The 24,113-nt window shown below is 26.0% G+C and overlaps 6 protein-coding genes across 6 annotated transcripts; 4 read left to right on the top strand and 2 right to left on the bottom strand.

The window, feature by feature from the left end:
* The first annotated feature begins 269 nt into the window (after window positions 1–269).
* LOC122847781 lies at window positions 270–6,254 on the top strand. Its single transcript, XM_044145636.1, has 5 exons — window positions 270–507; window positions 605–1,059; window positions 1,214–1,438; window positions 1,628–1,864; window positions 6,231–6,254. The coding sequence occupies exons 1-5, from the start codon at window positions 270–272 to the stop codon at window positions 6,252–6,254; spliced, it is 1,179 nt and encodes a 392-aa protein (XP_044001571.1).
* On the top strand, window positions 6,232–7,936 carry LOC122860639 (oocyte zinc finger protein XlCOF6-like). Its single transcript, XM_044164540.1, has 3 exons — window positions 6,232–6,564; window positions 6,637–6,848; window positions 6,917–7,936. The coding sequence occupies exons 1-3, from the start codon at window positions 6,286–6,288 to the stop codon at window positions 7,920–7,922; spliced, it is 1,497 nt and encodes a 498-aa protein (XP_044020475.1). The 5' UTR covers window positions 6,232–6,285; the 3' UTR covers window positions 7,923–7,936.
* A 115-nt stretch (window positions 7,937–8,051) lies between these two features.
* On the bottom strand, window positions 8,052–10,507 carry LOC122860637. The gene is made up of 7 exons (XM_044164538.1): window positions 10,043–10,507; window positions 9,203–9,948; window positions 9,053–9,126; window positions 8,874–8,985; window positions 8,740–8,802; window positions 8,509–8,666; window positions 8,052–8,444 (listed from the first exon to the last, which is right to left on the bottom strand). Exons 1-7 carry the CDS (start codon window positions 10,179–10,181, stop codon window positions 8,300–8,302), a joined length of 1,437 nt encoding a protein of 478 aa, XP_044020473.1. The 5' UTR covers window positions 10,182–10,507; the 3' UTR covers window positions 8,052–8,299.
* A 178-nt stretch (window positions 10,508–10,685) lies between these two features.
* Window positions 10,686–12,756, bottom strand: LOC122860638 (type 1 phosphatidylinositol 4,5-bisphosphate 4-phosphatase). Its single transcript, XM_044164539.1, has 6 exons — window positions 12,331–12,756; window positions 12,058–12,239; window positions 11,775–11,984; window positions 11,561–11,701; window positions 11,444–11,498; window positions 10,686–11,365 (listed from the first exon to the last, which is right to left on the bottom strand). The coding sequence occupies exons 1-6, from the start codon at window positions 12,413–12,415 to the stop codon at window positions 11,280–11,282; spliced, it is 759 nt and encodes a 252-aa protein (XP_044020474.1). The 5' UTR covers window positions 12,416–12,756; the 3' UTR covers window positions 10,686–11,279.
* Window positions 12,757–13,530: 774 nt separating this feature from the next.
* Window positions 13,531–14,706, top strand: LOC122847778 (protein lifeguard 1-like). Its single transcript, XM_044145635.1, has 4 exons — window positions 13,531–13,579; window positions 13,701–13,739; window positions 13,812–14,257; window positions 14,350–14,706. The coding sequence occupies exons 1-4, from the start codon at window positions 13,531–13,533 to the stop codon at window positions 14,704–14,706; spliced, it is 891 nt and encodes a 296-aa protein (XP_044001570.1).
* Window positions 14,707–16,209: 1,503 nt separating this feature from the next.
* LOC122847777 (protein lifeguard 1-like) lies at window positions 16,210–17,234 on the top strand. Its single transcript, XM_044145634.1, has 3 exons — window positions 16,210–16,258; window positions 16,414–16,799; window positions 16,887–17,234. The coding sequence occupies exons 1-3, from the start codon at window positions 16,210–16,212 to the stop codon at window positions 17,232–17,234; spliced, it is 783 nt and encodes a 260-aa protein (XP_044001569.1).
* Window positions 17,235–24,113: the final 6,879 nt, after the last annotated feature.

Below are 24,113 nucleotides of genomic sequence, written 5' to 3'. Positions count from 1 at the left end.
CGTCCAATATCAAGTGCTATAATTACGCGGTTGTAGAGTCAGTGTTTCACTTATTTAACAAGGAAATTCCGTTCCGTATAATATTTTAAACTTACGTTAAATTATGTGTAGTTTTTTTATATGCAATATTTTTACTCAAATCATGGTGTTTTCTTCATAAATAAATTTAACATAAGTGCGCTGGGTAAATTGGGCTAATGATTAAGCCGCGGCTGCGATATTTCAATATTAATTATTAACTAAATAATGTTTTAAATTACAGTAATAAAATGGCTAGTAAAAAAAAAGCCAAGAGTGCAATTAATGAAGTTGTGACGCGTGAATGTACCATCAACCTTCGCAAACGCCACCATGGAACTGGTTTCGAAAAAAATGCACCACGTGCAAACAAAAAAATCAGAAAGTTTGCTAAAAAACCAATGGGGCTGATAAATACACTTGATGATGATTGTTTATCAATGATATTATCGTATCTTCAACCATTTCAACTTCTTGAAATGAAAAAAGGTATTTATTCATATGCTTTTTAAATTATTTATCATCTAAATAACAATATAAAAAATTTGAATAATTTATAATGATTTATACATCGATATTTTTTTAGTATGTCAACGTTGGAATTATCTGGCAAAATCAGCTTGGTTTTTTATCAAAAACATTAAATGTACTAATCGAGTTTCTGGCCATAAAAATAATTGGCAATTGGTAAAGTTTTATAAATTAGAAGATATCTTTATATATGGTGGTCGTTATTTAACACATTTAACATTAAAAAATGTATGTGGATCTGAAATTGTACCATTGATACGTGATCATTGTCACAAGCTTGTTAGACTTGAATTAGTTTTAGACGATTTGTATGGCGGACATTTTAAAAATGCATTTACTAAAATGAATCAACTAAATTACATATCAATTAACATGGATCCAACGACATATCATTGGAATAATGAATTGTTTTATGAAGCTATTTTATCAACTCTTCATTCATCTATCAATGAAATTCATTTACCAATACTATATGATTCTCGTGTACATGAGCGATATATGTGCGATTCTGTAAGTAAAAATTTTCATTATATTATTAAATTATTTCTCTCTAAAACAAACATTATAATTAAATTTAATATTTTTTGCTTGAAATGATTACCTTTTGTTTTTTTTCTTTTATAAACAAATTTTTTTATTATTTAATAATTTTTTTAATTTTTAGTCGGACGTTATACCCTGGATAAAAAAATTTGATAATCTTCAAGCATTGACATTGCATTATCAAGCAATGGGTGAGTATGATATCTCACCAATATTAAATTATAAAACATTATTACATTTGTCATTGAGCAATTCAGCAATTGAAAATCATTTATTGATGAAATTATCTAATTTAATTAATTTAGAATATTTAGATTTATCATATGTGTATGAGGTTGATGATTGTGTAGTTTTAAATATTGCTAACAATTGTTGTAAATTAAAATATTTGAATTTAAAAAAGTGCTCATGGGTTACTGGAGAATCTATAAACAAATTAGCAAAACTCATAGATTTGGAACATTTATTTGTTGAAAAGTTAAATCTCAATGAAAATTGTATTTATAATATTGCAAATAATTGCAAAAATTTAAAGAGTTTAAATATATCTGGAAGTAAATATGTGGAAAAATCAGATATTATCAAAATTGGTGAATTAAAATTTTTAGAACATTTGGAGCTTTATGATTTGGAAAGTGTTGATGATGATGGATTGATAAATATTATTGATAAATGTTGTCATTTAAAATACTTGGATATTAGATGGTGCTATAATTTAACTAGGAATGCTCTTGTTGAGATTAGAAAATTAAAAAAGTTAGAAACACTTATAGTAACTGGTGTTCATGATATTGATGATGAATTTATTTCTCATTTATACAATTTAAAATATTTAAATTGCATGGGATCTAAAGTAACTGATGTTGGCATAAAAAATGTTATTAAAAATTGTCCAAATATTGAAAAATTATATGTTTATAAAACTAAAATCACTGTTGATAGTATATTTTTTGCTGCTCAAGAAACAAATAAACGATTAACTAATATCATTTTAACAATGATAGCTGATCGCGTCGGTAAAAAACAATATGAAAAATATTCTCAACCTGGTTCAAATGTTTTGTTTAAAATTTGAAAACTACATTATGACAATTTATAATTTTTAAATATTACATTTACAATTAATTGACTGATCATTATATAATTTTCATATCAACCAAGAAATAGTCTTTCTTATATTTATTAAAAAAAATAAGTTAAATAAACAATAAGTTAATAATAAAAAATTGTCTACCTAATTTAATATAATATTTTTTAAATAAAATTTCAACAGCACTTTGATAAATTAACACAAATAAAAATGATTTATTTTAGATTTTTTTTTTACTCATTTAGTCATAAATTTAATATTACAAAGTAAACATTTTACCTTTTAGTTTATGAACAATGATTATTGCAAAAAAAAAAAAATAGAAATAAAATAAGCAGTAATTATTATCTATACATTCCAGTAAAAAAGAAAATTTCACGTGGATGCATGCTCTCGAACCTAAAAAAAAAACACGTGCAAAAAAAATTTCATATATTTTTTTGTGAATTTTAAAAAACTTGTAAAAGAAAAAATATATATATATTAAAATTATAGAATAATTTGTAATTAAAATTTTGACTGATGAACTTTTTTCTGTTGTTATTCTTGGAAATTTTACAGAAAAATTTCAACGTATAGTATTTAAAATTAAGTAAAAAAAAAATAAACTAATCAGTTTTTATTTTATAAATTTGTTGAATCGACAATCCATAAATAAATTGAGCAATTAAACACTTGCACATTTTTTTTTTTTTATAACAAAATTCCACGAGGTAGTCTACAAATTTCAAATTGCCACTACCTCGTAAAAGATGCAAGTGTGTAATTGATCAATTTATTTATCGATTGTCGATTCAACAAATTTATAAAATAAAAACTGATTAATTTAATTTTTTTTTTTACTTAATTTTAAATACTATATGTCGAAATAATTTTTCTGTAAAATTTCCAAGTCACCAGTGAAAAGCAACAGCGAGAACAGTTCATCAGTCAAAATCTTAATTTGCAAATTATTTTAATTAATTTTAAAATAATCGGTACATACATTTATGTATTTTTTTTCTTTTACAAATTATTAAAATTCACAAAAATATATATGAAATTTTTTTTGCACGTGTTTTTTTTTTAGGTTCGAGAGCATGCATCCACGTGAAATTTTCTCCTGGCGCGAAAAGTGTTTTAAAAAATTTTGCTTGGCGTTAGCCAATGACTGATCTACAGAGGGCGAAACTAGACAGTAATTCCTAGAAAAAGTGACCTCTAGAACTTCTAGGAACTCTAGTCTTCGTCTAGGATTGTCGAAGATATATAAAGGACGTCCTAAACGAATTGTAGTCAGTTCTTCTTCGGTTTCGTCGGGTTAATATCATCTTAAAATTTTCCGTCTGTTAAATTCGTGGTTAGAAATATTTTAAATTACCTCGTGGTTGCTCGGTTTAAAAAAAAAAAAAGTGCAAGTTTAAAATAGTAAAATAGTTTCTTAGATTTTCATGAGTTCGTCTTAGTTTTCGCGAATTGTATATCGTTTATAGTTTGAAATGGCCACATGCCGATCGTCTCGTGGTCATAAAAAAAAAAAAAAAAAAGTGAAAGTGTTTGTGCAAGTGCTAGTGATGATTATTAAAAAAGAAATATATAAAAAAAAATTAAGTGATATATTGAAAGTGAAATAAGTGTTCAAGTGTAAAAAGTGCCTGTTGCTGTTTTGGGATTATTATTATTGCTGAGAAGATTTAACCGCAAATTTAAATGGATTATTGGAGACTACCTTGACAATTTCTACATGGCTTCGCTGAGAGGATGGAAAGGAATTTATGTGGATTATTGGAGACTACCTGGACAACTTCTACTTGGATGTTTACTCGCAAAAGGTAGGTTCCTCTAGATCAAGATTGACTAGTTGTAATTTTTAACCTATCCCGGAAAAGTGCTTCAATATCCTTGAAGTTTCAAAAAATTGTTGCTATATTTTTTGAAACTTCTTGTCGTTCCAAATTATTATTTTATGTATAGATTTATTTTGACTAATTTTTACAATAATTTACATTCAATTTTATAATGTCAAATTAAATAGTCGTAGTGTGAAAGTCAAAATGAATCGACCTTGTCTATCTCAAACAGAGTAGACGAGGGTGATTAGGACATTATTATCTATCGTGAAAATTTATAATAGATAAATTTTCACCCTATTTTCCATTCGCGATGTATGTTTATGTTAAGATATTTTTGATATTAAATGCACTTTTCCAAAAACAATAATCAATTTAAAGTATGTTTCAGGATTTTTTCTGTTTCAGGTTTTTATATGTTTCAGCTTTTTATATGTTTCAGGATTATCAGGAGTTCCAGTTATTCAGAATTTTAATATTATGTTTTTAATGTTTCAGGATTTTTTTTGTTTCAGGATTTGTATAATTTAAAATTTTTTTTGTTGCAGATTTTTATAATTTTCAAGACATTTAATACTTGCTGAATTTCAAGATTTTTACAATTTTCAAGACATTTAATATTTGCTGAATTTCAAGATTTTATAAAGTGAAAAAGTGAAACATGTGATAATAATATTTAGTGATAGTGACATAGTGATTGAGGCCTAGAAATGTCCTATCACAATAAGTGATAGTGGCATAGTGAAATGAGCCTAGAAATGTCCTATCACATTGAATAATAAAAAGTATACCTGCAGCTATGAGCGCGGGTATATAGTGATGATATTTATTTTTTGAATCCGCGTGCGTCCGTACTTGCTGCTTTGAGCGCAATCGAAAAATTTAAAAATCCGATCGAAACAATTCTAGCTGCAGCTAGAAAATGCGCGCGAAAAGTGGAATAGGTCTACTGGAGAAACCACTTGATAAAAAAAACGAGTCAAGTGTCTTACCCCCTGGGTGACTAGGAAAAGACACGTTTTAAATTTACCTGTAATTATTTATTTATTATTTTTCAGCTTCTACAATTTTAAATCATTTTGTTTAATACTTTTATTTATAAAAATTTTTCCGTGGCAATTTTTTTTTTTTTTTTTAATAACGTGATAATTTAAATAACTATTTATCGATCAAGCAAATTATAACCACAGCAAAGAAATTTTTACGCAGGCGCGCATCCCTTCTTTGTCAAAAAACAGTGTTAAAATTTAAATTGTTAGTTGTTTATACCTTCAATAACTTTTGAACAAATAAACATAAAAAAAATTTGTAAAGCCCAAAAAATTCCTGATTAAATTTCTGAGAGCCACACTCTCTTCTAAAAAATCGTTAAAAGCAATCCTTCATGTCTATTTTTTTATTAGAACATACCAGACACTACTTATTATTATAAACAATTGTTGATAACTAATTAACGCGAGCTCGGAGCGTTTTTTATCAAGACAGTGTGGCTCTCGGTATTTAAAAACCCAACAATTTGAGACCAAATGGAAGTACATTAGTTAATTTTTGAAGAAGTTATGCGAGGTATAAAAAAACGTAAATTTTGTTTTTTTGTTAATTAACAAATTTTTAACAATAGCAAAAAAAAAACTACCTCTTAATTATATAGATTTTGCAATTTTAAATGTCTAGGCAAAAAATCGCATCCACGATTTGTTTTTAGTTTTCTTAATATTTTGATTTTAAAATTTTTGCAAAAACATTTTTTGTTGATAACTAATTTATTAACAATGGAAATATTTTTTTTTTCTATTCTTGGTTGTAGTATTTCATCTAGGCTTCAATTTGGTTCTAATACGAACATCCTATCCATATTATTTCAGAAGATATGAACATTTTTCTAAATTCATATAGTGAAAACAATACTAGTAGGCTTCCGCCTACGTAAAAAATGTATTATTTTGTATTGATATTTTTGAAATAAAAAAAATATATGTAAAACTTTTGATATATATTTTATCGTAGTAGATAGGATTTTCTTTATTTACAAACAATTTGAATTCAATTTATAATAAGGTACGTTCACAGCTGATTTATTATTTTTTCATTGCTTGGTCGATAAGGACTATCTCTACATACTCTACTATAAATTTACAAAAAAAAAAAAGAAAGAGAGACTTGTGTTTTGCAGTGTTTTGTTTACAATATTTATTATTATGTTTTTTTATATGTGACAGTTTGATCTTGATAATATTAATTAATTATAATTGTTTTAAATAATTTTTAAATAATATGGCTGATGCAAATGACAATTTGGTGCAACAATATAAAATAATATGTCCATCACCAAATGAACTTAGTGTTATTAACAACAATATCAAGTGTAATCAATGTGGCTTGATATTTAAAAATGAATCAAGTCTTCGTTTTCATGATGTCAAAAGTCATCAACGTAAAAATTTAGAAAAAACAGACAAAGAAATTAAACTTCATTATCATTGTCCAGAACAAACATGTGTTTATTCAAAAAATTCATCAAGACATTTTACAACAATGAAATACTTGAAACAGGTATTATTAATTAATTATTTATTTTGTGTTAATCAATGACTATTTTTGTTAATGTAATTTTCTTATTTTTAGCATTATTTAAAAGTACATGCAGATAAAAGATATTCATGTACACAATGTGATAAATGTTTTTCAACAGAAGCTGCTAAATTGGCTCACATTAGAGTATGTGGCCTTGAATTTACTTGTAGTTGTCTCAAAATATATCCATCTTATGAAGCTCTATTGACTCATGCACGAAGACAGACTCATCATGTTGATGATAAATACAAAAATATGTTTAGGTAATATAATTTTGTATTAATAATCAAAATTAACGAAAAAAAAATTCATGTAAAATTTTTATTTTTAGAAAAACAAATTCATCAAAAGTATCACCACTACCATCAGCACCACTGATACCACCACTGATACCACTTGCTCAGTATATTAATATTGGAATTGCAAAAAAACCAATAACAATTCTTCCATATAAAGAAAATTTTACAATAGCTAAATGTGAAAAACCAAGTACCTGTGATTCATCAACCCAAACTGATGATATTAAAAAATCCAAAAAAATTTCAACACTTGCTAAAATAAATAAACGTCGTGAATCAAGACAAACACAAACAAATTATTTATCAAAAGGAAATAGCAATAAATATTGTAGAAAAACAGTTGAAACTCAAACAACTTCAAGTATTCGTGAAGCAGTTAAAAAAACAAATCGTAAATCAAAGCAAACATCATCAAAACATACAACAACAGCACCAGCACCAGCAACAACAACAACAACAACAACAAATAATAATGATAATAATATATTTTCACATGAAAAATCATCACTTGAATTACATGATGACATTGATCTTCAGTATTATTGGAATCAACGTAATACATCATCAGATGGTACACAAACAGATAATGTTAGTATACTTCTTGATGATGTCTTCAACAACAGCAGCATGACTTATCCACAAGATTATTATGATGTCACAAGAATATCTGATCCATTATTGACTGAAGAAAATTTTAGCAGTATTGAAACACAAACTGAACAACCATCATCAACACCATCATCATTGATGTTTCAAGATTTTGAATTAACATCAACAAACATTGAAACACAAACAACTGAAGATTACAATGATATTGAACAACTTATTTATACAAATATGTGTACACAAACTTGCAATGAAATATTACCATCAGAATTGGGGCTATCTGATACACAAACACAAACAGCATGGCCAGATCTTGAAATAAATAATAATTCAAATGATCAAACAACACAAATTCATCAATTTGTTGGCACACAAACTAGTCATACACAAACACAAACTGATTTATTAAGTATTTTTGATGAACTTCAATAATAAATTGTATTAAATATTTGACTAGTCAATTTTGTGTTAAAATAATTTTTTTTTATCATCATAAAAAAAGACTAATTGTGATTTGTTATTTTTTTAAAATATTAAATAAAAAATACAACAACAAATAAGTTATTTTATAAATAATAGTGATAATTATAATTTTTAATTTACAAAAACAAAAAAAATATATATATTTATGTATAAGGTATATGTTATATTATATAATAAACTATAAAAATGAATAATGGACGTGATGGCTTCTTTTATTTTATATTTGATAAAAAATATTTTTGTTCAATTCCCGGCTTGGGAGTGATGAGTGATGACGGAGGAGGGAGTTGTTGATGATGATTCAAATGTATACTAGTTTATTAAAATTATAAAGCTGGGCCAGCAGCAGCAGCAGCGTCATCATCGTCATTCAAATCAAATAAATAGTCTTTGGTTCTGTCCTCAATTCTATCAGCATTTTCCATTGTCGATGCAATGACATTCAAATTATTAACACCAGTCATCAGTTGTCTGTTTAAATAAATAGAGATGTTAATTAATTTGTTTGTTTATAATTTTATATTTTTATAATTACCGCAGAAGGTACTCTGCTGATGATGCTGCATTTCGAATATCACTTGCAAATTGTTTAATTTTTTTTTCATTATTTGATCCAACATTCATTTCGTTGTATCTAGCACCCAGGGAATTTTTTAATTCATCATTTTCATTTTGTAAAACAGATATTTTTAACTAAAAAAAAAAACAAAAAGTTATTTCAGTTATTAATTTTAAATGATTAATGATTTTTTTTTTAAACAACTACCTTGAGAGTTTTAACTTCTTGCTTCAATGTAGTCACAGCACTTTCAGCATTAACAGCTCGTCTCTATTTTTAATAATAATATTAATAGTATTAATAAATGATGATTGATTATAAATAATATTCAATAAACTTACAGTACTACGTTTTAAATTATCCTCAACTTGTTCCATGGCTTTTTCTAAATGTGCTGTTTCTTGATTATCAACTGCTCGTCTTGTTGATAATTCTCCTTCCAATATTTGTATTCTAAAATATCCATAAATAATATTTAAATAATAAATAAATATTATTTTAATATTTTTTAATAAATTACCTTCGATATTGTTCATGATTTTGTCTTCTAGCCAAATCATAATTATGTCTAAGTTGTTCAATTTCAACAAGTAACTAGAAATTTAAATGAAAATAAATTATAAAAATAAATATAAATCAATTAATTATGAAAAATAAATAAATAATTTACTCTTTCAGCAGGAACAGATGAATTTAAAATAGCTGTTGATGCTGTTGTTGATAATGATGATGATGATATTGATGATTCTTGTTGTGGAACAACAACACGATTTAAAATTGGTCCATCACTTAAAAAATCAGGTAATGATTTTGGTATATTATTATCACGAGATGTTAATCGATCTCTATCTTGTAAATTTAAATCTCTATCATTTGTTGCTTGTACTGGTAAATCTAATGGAAATGATCCAATTGTTTCTAAATTATCTGAGAAACCATTGTGCTGTCGTTCAATTGATCCAACAGGTCTTCTTCCTCTGTGTCCAGTTAAATCATTGGGTAAATTATCATACTGCTGAGAGTTTGTTGCATTTTCATTGTCATCAATTCTATGAGCTCTTGGAATACTATTTAATGCAAAATCAGGTAAATTATCAATATCTGGAATACAGGATGGTGATACAGCACCATCATTATTGCCATCATTATTATTGCTATTTAAATAACACTGTTCAATGACCAAATGATCTTGAACAAAATCAGGCAATTCAGTTGGATTTCTTGCAACATAAACACTGTCAATATCAACACTTGATTTACCAGTGTTACCAGAATCTGAATAAACTTTTGGTCTTGCACCAGAATTACGATAGTTTGTCTGTGATGATATTGATGATGATGATGATGACGATGCTTTTCTTAAAAAATGTTTAAAACTAAATGGATTTCCTTCGTTGGTTTTTTTCATTTCTGAGCCTAGAAAAATAATAAATATAAACATGACAATAACCTCAATAGAATAATTTAAATGTCAATTGAATGACAATATATTAGATAACAATGAAAAAACCTTGATTATCAGAACGAGTTGTATCAATAATATTTTCTCTGGATGATGATGTTACTGAGCTACGAGATGGTTGAGACAATTCCTCTAGTGATGATGATGTTGACGAGGAGGATGACAAATCTCCTCGACTACTTGCCATTTTAATAAGATGTTTTTTTTATTTTTTTTAAACAATAAATAGCATAAATAGACATAGACTAATGACAACACACTGTCACTTTGTTTGTTTATTTTTTTATAATTTTATTTTTCACCAGTAACAATGTCTTTGTTGTAATTTGTCGTGTTATATTTTTTCTTTAATTAAATTAGATTAATGTCATTTTGACCGGTGTAAATATAGCACATTCAAATAGGTATATAACTATACATATGTTTTTTATTTAAATATTCACATTAGCAATTCAGTCTTAAAAGTACACACAACAACAAAAAAGATAATAACAATTTGGATTTTTTTTTTTTTTGTATACATAAAAACAAAAACAAAAAAAAATAATATGCAAGCCCTCCAGCGTGAATTTTCCAAAGCAATTTTTATGGCGGAAAAGTTTAATTATATAACTTTTCCCATGTAATTTACAACAAGTTTACAATAATTTTGAAAAAAATATATAAACAAATAACAACAATTACACGTAATTTGTTTTTTTTTTTTTTTTTTCTTTTTTAATTTAAAAGATTAACCGTTAACTACATTTTATTGGAATAGATATCTATGTATAACATCATGTTTACTTACAAATGCATATTTTATTTATTTATAAAAAAAAAAAAAATATAAATGTAATAATAAAATATTATAAAAGCAAAAAAAAAGTTATTTATTTCTTGCATGATTATTATTTCATTTGAATTTCTATGACAAATAATAAATAAAGAACAAAAAAATAAAAATAAAAATAATAAAAAGTATTTTTTTATTACAAATGTAAAATGATACTTTATCAAGACTGCAGCTGTCGTCATCTTGGTGTCTGGTTTATTGAGACATTGTATCATAATGTCAACCAATTTCAAATAATAATAATAATAATAAATATCCATGAATAATATAGCGTATCATATGAATAATTAAAATTTAATTTTTAGCCTCTTTTTTCCTTTTTCTTTATATTTTATTTTTTTGTTGTTGACTCATTATTGATTTATCATTTATAATAGCGTGTCGAGTCTATCGTGTATTAATTTTTTTTAATAATCTTTTATCATAATAATAATAATATTAAAATTAATCCTACAATGGACCCTCTATAAGACTAATTTTCAATGTGCAGTAGTAAACACTGCGTCCAAGACAAAGTAAAGCAATCAAAAATGCACCTGTAAAAAAATAAAAACAAAACAAATGTTGATAAAAATATATTATTTATTTTAATACCATGATTAATATATGCTCACCAATATATGCCACGTAGATGCTACCGTTTTGACTTGCAATATTATATGTAGCAGCCTGTAAATAATTAAAATAAATTAATAAATGATATTGATGATGGGGATGATGATTATTATTACCGTTACAGCAGCTCCAATAATCAGGGCAATCATACCAATGATGATAAACATTATTCCACGTCCTTTAGCAAAATCAGGACCAACAGATGATACTTTACGACAATGTGGACATCTTGCCAAAGCATTATTTAATGTATTAAACTATAAATTAAATTAGCCAATAAATTAATTGTATAAAGATTGATAAAATTAAATAATGATTATCATTATTTACCAAAAATGTATCATTACAATGAGCACAACAAACTCTGCACATTCCAGGCATTGAATGAATTGGTGGTGTAACTGGACTAGGTGCAAGATTAATAATACGTTTACAATTTGGTCTTGGACATGCAATTCTTTGTGATGAACTTTTGCATATTAATAAACAATTGCATGGACATCTTACATATTTTTTTCCAGGTGGTGCATTTCTTATTGGCTGTTTTATTATTAAAATTAATTAATTAATTAATTAGTCATGTATTTATAATAATTAAATTAAATAAACTTACTGTTGCTTCATTGCACTGACTACATTTGACAACATGTTGATCTTTTTTACCAGATATATCAATCATTGCTTGACATACTCTGCAGGTAACCATTGGCATACCACCTTGGGGTGATTGATAAGGTGGAGGAACTTCATCTGGGCCAATTGGTGATACTGTATTGACATTTGATTCTGTACCATCTAATAATTTTATCAACAATAAATTAATGTCAATCAACAACAACAATAATAATAATAATAATAATAATGACAATGTTGTTAATTTAATTACCAATAATATCAGTTGAATTTGAGCTATATGTGATATTGTCATTTTGCAAAAGTGGTTGACGTTCATCCTCTTTTCTGTCACCCATTCTTATAAAATACAATTATAACACTAATCACTTGTATTAATTGGAACTTTGTGATTAATATAGGTATATTATATGGCGTTTAATATTTATTCATGAATCACCAAATGGCGATTCTAATATGACCCAATTTCCATTAAACAGCTGATAATCAAGATGAAAAAATTTATCATTTATATCACAAATGCATTTGTTGATTTAATTTTTTTATATAGGTATTATTGTAATATTATTACAACAAACTATTTATATTGACAACCTAAAACCGCCATCACAAATACAGTTTCTACTGTCAAAAATTGAAAAATATATTGTAATTGTTTCTGGTGTGTTTACAATTGTCTAAATAATAATATTATTGAAAATAATGATAATAATAATAATAACAATAACAATAATATTGAAAGGAAGTTATTGGGTGTTGCCATCTGAATAAAAGTTAGAGTGTTATGGAGTTATTGATAGAGGGAGACACAAACAAAAAGATGGGGTGATGTCGAACTGTGTCGAACTGCCTCGAGGCTCGAACGGCTCGAACAGTCAAGAAACTCAAACCATATTCAACAATCCAACAATCAACACGTGGACACAATTTATTCACAAGTTTATAATACATATTTTAATGAAATAAAAATTTATTGGAAAATAAATTTCAACTATTTTATTTGCTGACAACATTTGACAATATTTTTTTCTTTTGTGTTTTGTGTTTTGTGGGTATACGTGGACGCAAAGATAAATTTAATAAATAAACGTAAGTAATATATATGAGATATTAATTATTAAAATAATCATAAAATATTTATTGCTAAATAATTTGTAAAATTAAATCATCTATATAAAATGGAAAAAAAAAAAAAAATTTGATCAAGACTTGGTGACAAATAGATAAATTAAAAAAAAGGCCAATTGATATTTTATTTTTAAAATATTTCATGCTATTAATGACTCATGAATGACTCACAGGTGTTGATAATGAAAAATAAAAAAAAACCCAAAAACCTAAAAATAGATTTTATTATACCAACAATAATTATTTTATTATTTATTTTAAAAAATAACGTGGTGATAATAATTGTGGATGGGCTTTTTTTTTACAGCAAAAACAGACGAAAAAGATGTCAAACTGGCAGAGTCCACCCAATGCTGCATATCCAAGTCAACCAGGTTATTATAAATTTTTTTTTATTTACAAAAACATGTGTGTCATTGTCAGTACTGTCGAATTAATTTAGAAATTGCTAAATACTATTTGGATTAATTTATTTTTGTCTATAATATATTACAGGACCTGCAGGAAACTTTGATCAATCATATCCACCACCAGGTAATTTATCTTGACATTTTTTAACACTGTAAATTTGCAATAAATAATTTAATATAAATTGATTATATTTAGGTCCAGGTTTTGTACCACCAGGAGGAGGTAATTTTGGTCAAGGTCCATTACTACCACAACCAGGAGTAATACCACCATCCGGCATGTACAGTACAAGTTATCCAGAAGATCCAACACAAGATGAAGCCAAGGGTTTTGATTTTAGTGAAAAAAGTATACGTTTGGGTTTCATCAGAAAAGTTTATTCACTTCTTATGAGTCAGCTATTGCTGACATTTGGAATTGTTGCTTTTATTTTTTTTCATCCAGCAACAAATTCATTTGTAAAAAGTAATAGATGGTTATTTTGGGTTGCATTTGTTGTTGGGTTTGTTACTCTTATTTGTATGGTATGTTGTTCAACTGTCGCACGTAAAACACCAATGAATTATATTTTTCTATTTATCTTCACTGGTGCTGAAAGTTTTCTTGTTAGTGTAATTACAACAAAATATCGTGGAGAAGAGGTTAGTTATTGTGTTTATATATCAATTTATATACTTTTATTTTTAAAATAATAATAATAATAATAATAATTTGTTTTTATTTCTTTTTTCAGATACTTCTTGCTTTTGGAATAACGATTGTTCTTTGTTTTTCATTGACTTTGTTTGCCTTCCAAACGAAATGGGATTTCACAGGATTACATACTGTTTTATTTGTTTGTTTAATTGGACTAATGATTTTCAGCATCCTTACAATATTTTGGACAGATAAAATAAAAGTAATTATATATGGCTCATTGGGAGCAATATTGTTTTCATTTTATCTTATTTATGATACACAAATGATGATGGGTGGTGAACACAAGTATTCAATATCACCAGAAGATTATGTATTTGCAACACTCAGTCTTTATCTTGATATTATCAATATTTTCCTTTATATTCTCCAGATTATTGGAGCATCTGATTAATTTTACTATAATATTATTTTTACGTATTTGCCATTCGTCAGTTGAAAGTAAATACATTTTATTTCCAAAATACAATTAAATAAGATTTAAAAGAAAAATTATCATTACATTTTGACATATAAATAATAATAGACTTTGGCATAATATTCATCCAATCAAAATATAAAATTATAAATAATGCTTGACATTTTTACGAATTTAATATTAAGAAAAATTAACTATAAATATTTTTTTTTCAATTGACGTTGTGAATTATATTATCAATATTATTTTAACTTAAAATCTGTAATTCTCATTATTACTATCATCGGAGTAATAATCGATTAATTTTTTTTTTCATTTCAACTAACATGAGTTGATTGAAATATAATAAAATATTTTTTAGTATACTAATTATCTAGTAAGTTTATTTATTATTCAATTAATCCCAACAATTCTTCAGCAAACGAGCTCAGTAAAAGGGATATAATAATTTATAATTGCATGCATAATGTGATGGGGTGTATAGGACATAATGCTCTAATTTCATCAATTATTTGTGGAATTATTTCAAGAATAAAATATTCGATCAATCGAGAGCAACAAAAGATTGTCTTAAAAATTTACAGCATTATAGAAGGAAAAATTCTAAACAATTTCGAGCCAAAAAGTATATTAATAATAATTATTAAATAAGCCAAATAATTTTTTCTAAAGTTTAGAAGTAATGTGTGCTGCTATCTGAATAAAAGCTGTGATATCGATAGAAACACAAAATTGGTCAGGACACGAACGTCTCGAACATCAAACAGTCACGAAACTTCGAAACTTAAACTTTATTCAACACGTCGACACACCGGTGAGGATCATACTCCACAAGTTCATACAAATTACAATAATTATTTTATATATTTTACACATATATTTCAATAAAATAAAAAGCAAAAGTTATTGGGAAATATATTTAAACTATTTCATTTGCTAAAAACATTTTAAAATATTTTTTTCTGGTGATTTTGTGTAAACGTGGACGAAAAAAATTTGATAAATCAAGGTAATAAGTGATACAAGATATTACTCATCATAGAAATCATAAAATCCAATAAAATATTACTCATTATTAATTATAAAAAATTAAATCATCTATTATTAAATGAAAAAAAATTTTCATGGCTACTCGATGACGTAAAAACAAAAAAAATAAATTGTTAATGGATGTTTTATTTAATTTTATAAATATATATTTTATGCTATACTGATGAATCATAGCGTAGATAACAAACGACTCACAGGTGCTGATAATCAAAAATATAAAAAACCAAAAAAAAAAAATAAAAATAGATTTTATGATAACAACAATAGTATTATTTTATTTTATTTTATTTGAAGGAAATAATAATAATAATAATAACAACCTAATTTTTATCAAAAATAAAATTTAATTTAAAGAAAGAAAAAAAAAAAAGAAAAAAATTGGTGATAATAATAATAGGCTTTTTTTTCCAGTAAAAGCAGACGAAAAATATGTCGAGCAAACAAAGTTCAGCCAATGATGGACATCCAGATCAGCCAGGTTATTATATATATTTTTTTTTATTTACAAAAACAATAAAACATACGTATATTTGAAGTATTATTGTAAAATTAATTTAAAAATGTTGAAACACTTTACATTATGTTTATATTTTAAATTTGCAATAAATAATTTGATGAATAAATTATGTTTAGGTTCAGATTTTGTACCACAACCATCACCTAAAGTGTACAGCACAAGTGATCCAGCCCAAAATGAAGTCAAAGGTTTTGATTTCACTGAAAAAAGTATACGTTTGGGTTTCATCAGAAAAGTTTATGCACTTCTTATAAGTCAATTGTTATTGACATTTGGAATTGTTGCTTTTTTTTTCTTTCATCCAGCAACAAATTCATATGTGAACAATAATAGATGGTTAATTTTCGTAGCACTTGGTGTTATAATTGTTACTCTCATTAGTATTTCCTGTTGTTCAAATATCAGACGTAAAACACCAATGAATTATATTTTTCTATTTATCTTCACTGGTGCTTACGGTTTTTTTATTGGTGTAATATCATCACTATATTCTGGGGATAAGGTTAGTTAAATCTCGATTATTTTTATTTAATATACACTTGATAATTAAAAAAAAAAAAATTAAAATTTTTTGTTTTTATTTTTTCAGATACTTCTTGTTTTTGGAATAACAATTGTTCTTTGTTTTTGCTTGACTATTTTCGCATTCCAAACGAAATGGGATTTTACAGGATTAAATACTGTTTTATTTGTTTGTTTAATTGTACTTTTCATTGCCTGCCCTCTTGCAATATATTTTTCTTTATATACATTGATTGGTTGTGGGTCATTAGGAGCATTATTGTCTTCGTTTGTTCTTATTTTTGATACACAATTAATGATGAATGGTAAACACAAGTATTCAATATCACCAGAAGAGTATGTGTTCGCAACACTCACTCTTTATACTGATGTTATCAGTATTTTCCTTTCTGTTCTCGGTGGTTCTCGTGGTTAATTTTATTATGTAACATATTATTTTTACTTTTTTTTTTTTTATTGAAAAAAAAAAAACATTTTAGGAAATTACAATTGACTGCCATTCGTCATTTGATTTCTAATATACAGTTAAATAAAAATAGACTTTTGCATAATATTCATCCAATAAAAATCATCAAATCAAAATATAAATTTATAATCAAATATAATTTTTTTTGTTGAATTCACATTGTTAATTATATTATCCATTATATTATTCTGACTTGATATCTGTAACTATCATTTTTACTATCAGCGAGAAAATAATTAATTAATTTTGGTTGGTTCAAATAGAATAAAACATTTTTTAGTATATTAATTATGTAGTGAGTTTATTTTTTATTCAATTAATTCCAACAATCGTTGAGATCACAAGCTCAGTAAAAGTGATGATAATAATTTATTATTGCATGTATAATACAAAAATTTACAGAATAAAAGAAGGAAAAATTTTAAACAATTTAGACCCGAAAAGTATATTATTAAATAAGCCAAATAGTTTTTTACAAAAATTTTTAAGATAATATTTATAATTTATCAGAAGTGATGTGTGCTGCTATCTGAAAAAAAAATGGAACTGCTGTGATATATTGATTATCGATTATATCGATAGAAACACAAAAATGTTTAGGATGTTCAGTCTCGAACGTCACAAAACTCGAACTACTCAAATTTTATCAACACGTGCACAGTCCGGCGTGGATCACAATCCACAACAATCAACAAGTAAATACGAATTACAAATTACAATAACTACTCCATATTATTTTTTACTCCACATATATATATTCCGATAAAATAAAAAGAGCAAAAGTTATTGGGAAATATATTTCAACTATTTTATTTGCTAACAACATTTTAAAATAATTTTTTCTGGTTATTTTTTGCAAACGTGGACAACAAAAATTAAATAAACTATTTTACATTATAAAATATAAAAATATAGATTCTATCATAACAACAATAGTTCTTTTATTTTTTTATTTAGAAAAAAATAAAATTCATTAAAAGATTAAAAAGAAGTGGTGATAATTAATAATGGGCTTTTTTTTCAGTAAAAATAAACGAAAAAAGATATGTCAAACTGGGAGAGTCCACACATTGCTGGACAATTTGGTCAGCCAGGTTATTATAATTTCTATTTTATTTACAAAAACATACGTATCTTTGAAGCAGTATTGTCGAATCAATTTAAAAATATCTGAGCACAATTTACATTATGTTTATATTTTAAATTTGCAATATAAATAAATTATGTTTAGGTCCAGGTTATGTTTATGTACCACCAGGAGAAAGAAATTCATCACCACCACCACCAATAACATCAACAAGTTATCCAGAAGATCCAGCACGAATTAAAATCAGAAGTTTATTTAGTGAAAAAAGTATACGTTTAGGTTTCATTAGAAATGTTTATTCACTTCTTATGTGTCAGCTATTGTTGACATTTGGAATTGTTGCTTTTATTTCGTTTCATGCATCAACGGAATTATTTATACTAATTTTATTTGTCTATTTATCTTCGCTGGTGTTAAAGGTTTTCTTGTTGGTTTACTATCAACATATACTTTTAAATATGAGGTGGGTTATCATGTTTATTATTTTACATACACTTTATATTTTAATAATAAATAATAATTTGTTGTTTTTATTTTTTTTAGATACTTGTTACTTTTGGAACAACAATTGTTCTTTGTTTTTGCTTGACTCTATTTGCATTCCAAACAAAATGGGATTTTACAGGATTGAATACTGTTTTATTGGTTTGTGTAACTGGACTTTTGGTTTTCGGAATTCTTACAATATTTTTTCATTCATGTATAAAATTGTTTATTTCAAGTACAGTGGGAGCAATATTGTTTTCATTTTATTTTCTTTGTAATACACAGCTGATGATGAATGGTAGACATACGTATTTAATATTACCAGAGGAATATGTCTTTGCAACACTCAATCTTTATCTCAATCCTAACAATATTTTCTTCGTGGGTTCTTGTTATTAATTTTATTATCATAGCTTCAAGTAAATTATTTTTATTTTTAAAATACAATTGAATAAGAATAAACTTTTGCATAATATTCATGCAATAAAAAATAAAAATCATTGAACCAAAATATAAAATTTATAATCAATTATAAATTTTTTTTTATCAATTCACATTGCGAATTATATTATCAATATTATTATATTCACTTGACATCAGCAAAGTAATAATCAATCAACTTTTATTTTTATTTAAATTAACATGACTTGATTAAAATATAATAAAATATTTTTAAATGGGATGGCAATCTAATTTTATAACAATGTTCTATTTTCATCAATTATTTAAACAATTGTGTGGCATCAGGAATGAAAATTGAGTGCAACAGAGAATTGTCTTACAAATTTACAGATTTATAGAAGGAAAAATTCTAAATAATTTAGATCCCAAAAATATATTATTAAGCCAAATCGTTTTATCAAAATGCCAGAAGTAATGTGTGCTGCGATCTGAATAAAAGCTGGAGAGACTATCATATCATGTTCAGGGTCATTCAGGATGTTTAATTCAGTCTCGAACAGTCTCGAACGTCTCAATCTCAAACCTCGAAGAGTCACGTGGTAAACAATAAACATTGGTAAACATCAGATGGAACCATATATGTAAAACTCCATATACAGCCATATATATGCATATATATGTACTCCGTATTACATATGTATATGGATGGAACCACGTGCCCAAACCTCATATTGCCTCATATTCAAGTATTCGTGGAACCACAAAATGATTCATTTTTGTTACAAGTTTATAATATAATAATTATTAAAATCAAAATTTATTGGATAACAAATTTTAACTATTCTATTTGGTGACATTTGACAATATTTTTTTCTTTTGTGTTTTGTGTATTTATACGTTGTCGCAAGGATAAGTTTAATAAATAAACGTAAGTCAAATATATGGGATTATTAATTATTATAATATAACATAAATATAAAATTGCTGACAAAAATAAATAAATAATACAACAAAGAATAACGTAGTGATAATAATTGTGGGTTGGGCTTTTTTCAAAACAGACAAAAATATGTCAAGCAGTCAAAGTCAATCCAATGCTGGACATCCAGATTCAGGTTGAAGGAGAAATTTAATTTAAAACAAAAAATTGGATTAATTTATAATATCTTTTAAACAAGGAAATTTTGATCAATCATCACCACCACCAGGTAATTTATTATATTTTTTTTTAAATTTAAAATTTACAATAAATAATTTAATGAATAAATTATATTTAGGTCCAGATTTTGTAGTACCACCAGAAGGAGGCTATTCAGATCAAAATCCACCACCAACACCTGGTACAAGTTATCCAGAAGATCCAACACGAGATGAATTAGCCAAATGTTCTGATATTATTAAAAACAGTATACATTCGGATTCCATGAGATCATGGTTTTCATATCTTATGAGTCAATTGTTATTGATATTTGGAACAGGTTCTTTGGTGTTTGGTCATGAACCAACAAAATTATTTGTACAAAGTAATCTTCAAGGGTTAATTTTAGCTGCATATGGTGGTATAATTGTCTTTCTTATTGGTCATTGGAAATTTAGTTCAAGTGGAAGACGTGGATCACCCTTGAATTGGATTCTTCGATTTATCTATACTGTTTCTGTAGGTATTTTACTCTGTAGAGTATTCACAGAATGTCAGAAAGATAAGGTTGGTTATCGTGCTTATTATTTTGTAATTTTTATTTTATATACACTTTTTATATTTTAAAAATAAATAATTATTTGTTATTCTTATTTTTTCAGATGATTGATGTTTCTGTAATAACAACTCTTCTTTGTTCATTTTTAACTATGTTAGCCTTCCAAAGAAAATTGGATTTAACAGGATTACATACTGTTTTATTTATTTGTGGAGTTGGACTGTTGATTTTCGGAATTGTTGCAATATTTTTACCTTCATATACAAGTTTATTTATTTTTTGTCCATTTGGAGCAATATTGCTTTCGTGCTATCTTATTTATGATACAGAAATAATGATGGATAGTCAACACAAGTATTCAACATCACCAGAAGAGTATGTATTATCAACACTTTAATCAATCTTTATCTTGTAGTTATCAATATTTTCCTGTATATTCTCATGATTGTCGTGATTAATTTTACTACCATGTATTATTTTTATTGTTTTATCTGTTGAAGAAAAAAAAAATAATCAAAATTGCATGCATAATGTGTTGGGATGTAGATTACAATGTTTAATTTTTATCAATTATTTGTTTGGTTTCAGGAATAAAAATAACCAATCAATCGAGTGCAACGAAGAATTGTCTAAAAAATTCATATAATTAAAGGAGGAAAAATTCTAAATAATTTGGACCCAAAAAGTATATTAAATAAGCTAAATTGTTTTTGTCAATAGAGTAATGTGTGCTGCTATCTGAATAGAAGCTAAAAAGACTATTCTGTGATATTGATAGAAACATAAAAAAAATGGTCAGGAACAGCCAGGAAGTTCAGTCACACATAATCCACAATAGTTTATACAAATTTCAATAACCAATTTATATATTTTACACATATTCTTTAATAAAATAAAAAGCAAAAAATATTGGGAAATATATTTCAACTAATTTATTTACTGACAACATTTTGTACTATTTTTTTCTGCTTATTTTTTGCATACGTGGACAAGTAAAATTTAATAAATCAAGGTAATAAGTAACAAGTAATAATAGACATAAATCATTATAGAGATCATATCTTAAAATATTGCTAATTAATTTGTAACATTATATTATCTATTAGTAAATGAGAAAAAATTTTGTTTTATTTTAAATATATTTTTAATGCTACTGATATGGCGCTGAAATTAGCGTCTCGAATCTCCTGAACCAGGGGGGGTCATTCGGGTTCCAAGGCCCCAACATGAATAAATAATTAAAAATGATATGAAATTTAATAAAATTTATTAAAAATTATAAATTAAGTATTAATATACCCCAAAGAAGTCACAGATATAAAAAAACAACCCTCTGAAATAAGTTACATCGTATTTAAAGAGAACAAATTCAGGGGTTGTTGGTTAAATAATTTTTTTGTCTATGATGGGGTTGAGCCATCCTCGTAATTTTTTTTTTATTAAATTTTCTAGGATCAAAGCTAATTAAGGGAAAAAAATTATAATTTTTGAAATGGTCAAAAGGGGGTAGAGGGTGGATTTATATGATTCTACGACGACTACTGGTTTTTAATTTTTTTTAACTATGATAGAGTTGAGCTATCCTTGTTATTTTTTTTTCATTAAATTGTCTAGGTTCAAAGCTAGCTTAGGAAAAAAAATGGGAATTTTTGAAATGGTCAAAAGGGGGTAGGGGGTGGATTTTAACTATTTTTGAGCCATCCCCGTAATTTGTTTTCATTAAATTGTCTAACATCTAAGCTAGTTTAGGAAAAAAAATTACGCGGATGGCTCAACCCTATGATAGACAAAAAAAATAAAAATAGTTAAAATCCACCCCCTACCCTCCTTTGACCATTTCAAAAATTATAATTTTTTTTTCTAAATTAGCTTACATCCTAAACAATTTAATAAAAAAAAAAATACGCGGATGGCTCAACCCTATGATAGACAAAAAAAATAAAAATAGTTAAAATCCACCCCCTACCCCCTTTTGACCATTTCAAAAATTCCCATTTTTTTTCCTAAACTAGCTTTGATCCTAGAAAATTTAATAAAAAAAAAATTACGAGGATGGCTCAACCCCATCATAGACAAAAAAAATAAAAATAGTTAAAATCCACCCCCTACCCTCCTTTGACCATTTCAAAAATTATAATTTTTTTCCCTAAGCTAGCTTTGATCCTAAACAATTAAATAAAAAAAAAAAATTACGAGGATAGCTTTATTTTTATTAATAATTGATATTATAAAAGTTAAGGGCCGGGCCCAAGAAAACCCTTATGTTCCCTGTACTTTAAATTTCTAGACGCTAACTTAGACGCTAATTTCAGCGCCAAGCTACTGATGAACACTGCTGAATCATAGCGTAGATAACAAATTACTCACAGGAATTTATAATCGAAGCCAGGAAGTTTGCCCTATTTTTTAGAGTGAGTCAATAGGGAAAACTTGTTGAAAAATAGAATTAAATGAGATTGTATTTTGTTTCTTCTGGCGTTCAAACGGCCTGCTGATCATTGTGTGTGTCGTGAGTTTTTAAAAAGATATATTTTTTTAGGGGGTTAAAATAATCTTGATCTAAAATTTGTGCTTTAAATATTGCTTATATTAATGCTAAAAAAAGTGCTTAATTTAAAGCTGAAAATAATACTCACATAATTTTTAAATATATGTATTTATGTGAGTATTATTTTCGGCATAAATTATAATCAAAAAAAATAAAAATAGACACACTGTTATAGCGAGTGAAATTTTATGATAACAACAGATGATAGCATTGATTTATTTAATTTTTTAATTTGAAAGAAATAATAATAATGATAATTTACTTTTTATCAAAAATAAAATTTAATTTAAGGAAAAAAAAAAAAGTGGTGATAATGATAACGGGCCTTTTTTTTCAGCAAAAATTGAGGAAAAATATGTCAAGCAATCAAAGTCTACCCAATGCTGGACATCCAGATCAGCCAGGTTATTATAATTTTTTTTTAATTCACAAAAACATACGTATCTTTAATGCAGTATTGTCAAATTAATTAAAAAATATCTAAACACTATTTACATTAATTTATATTTTAAATTTGCAATAAATAATTTAATAAATAAAATATGTTTAGGTCCAGGAGCAGGCTATTATTCAGGTCAAAATCCACCACCACCACCACTAACACCATT

Source organism: Aphidius gifuensis, linkage group LG1 (assembly GCF_014905175.1).
Source record: "Aphidius gifuensis isolate YNYX2018 linkage group LG1, ASM1490517v1, whole genome shotgun sequence".
Lineage (NCBI taxonomy): Eukaryota > Metazoa > Arthropoda > Insecta > Hymenoptera > Braconidae > Aphidius > Aphidius gifuensis.
The sequence above is the reverse complement of the archived record's forward strand: the minus strand, read 5'-3'. Positions and strand labels throughout refer to the sequence as shown.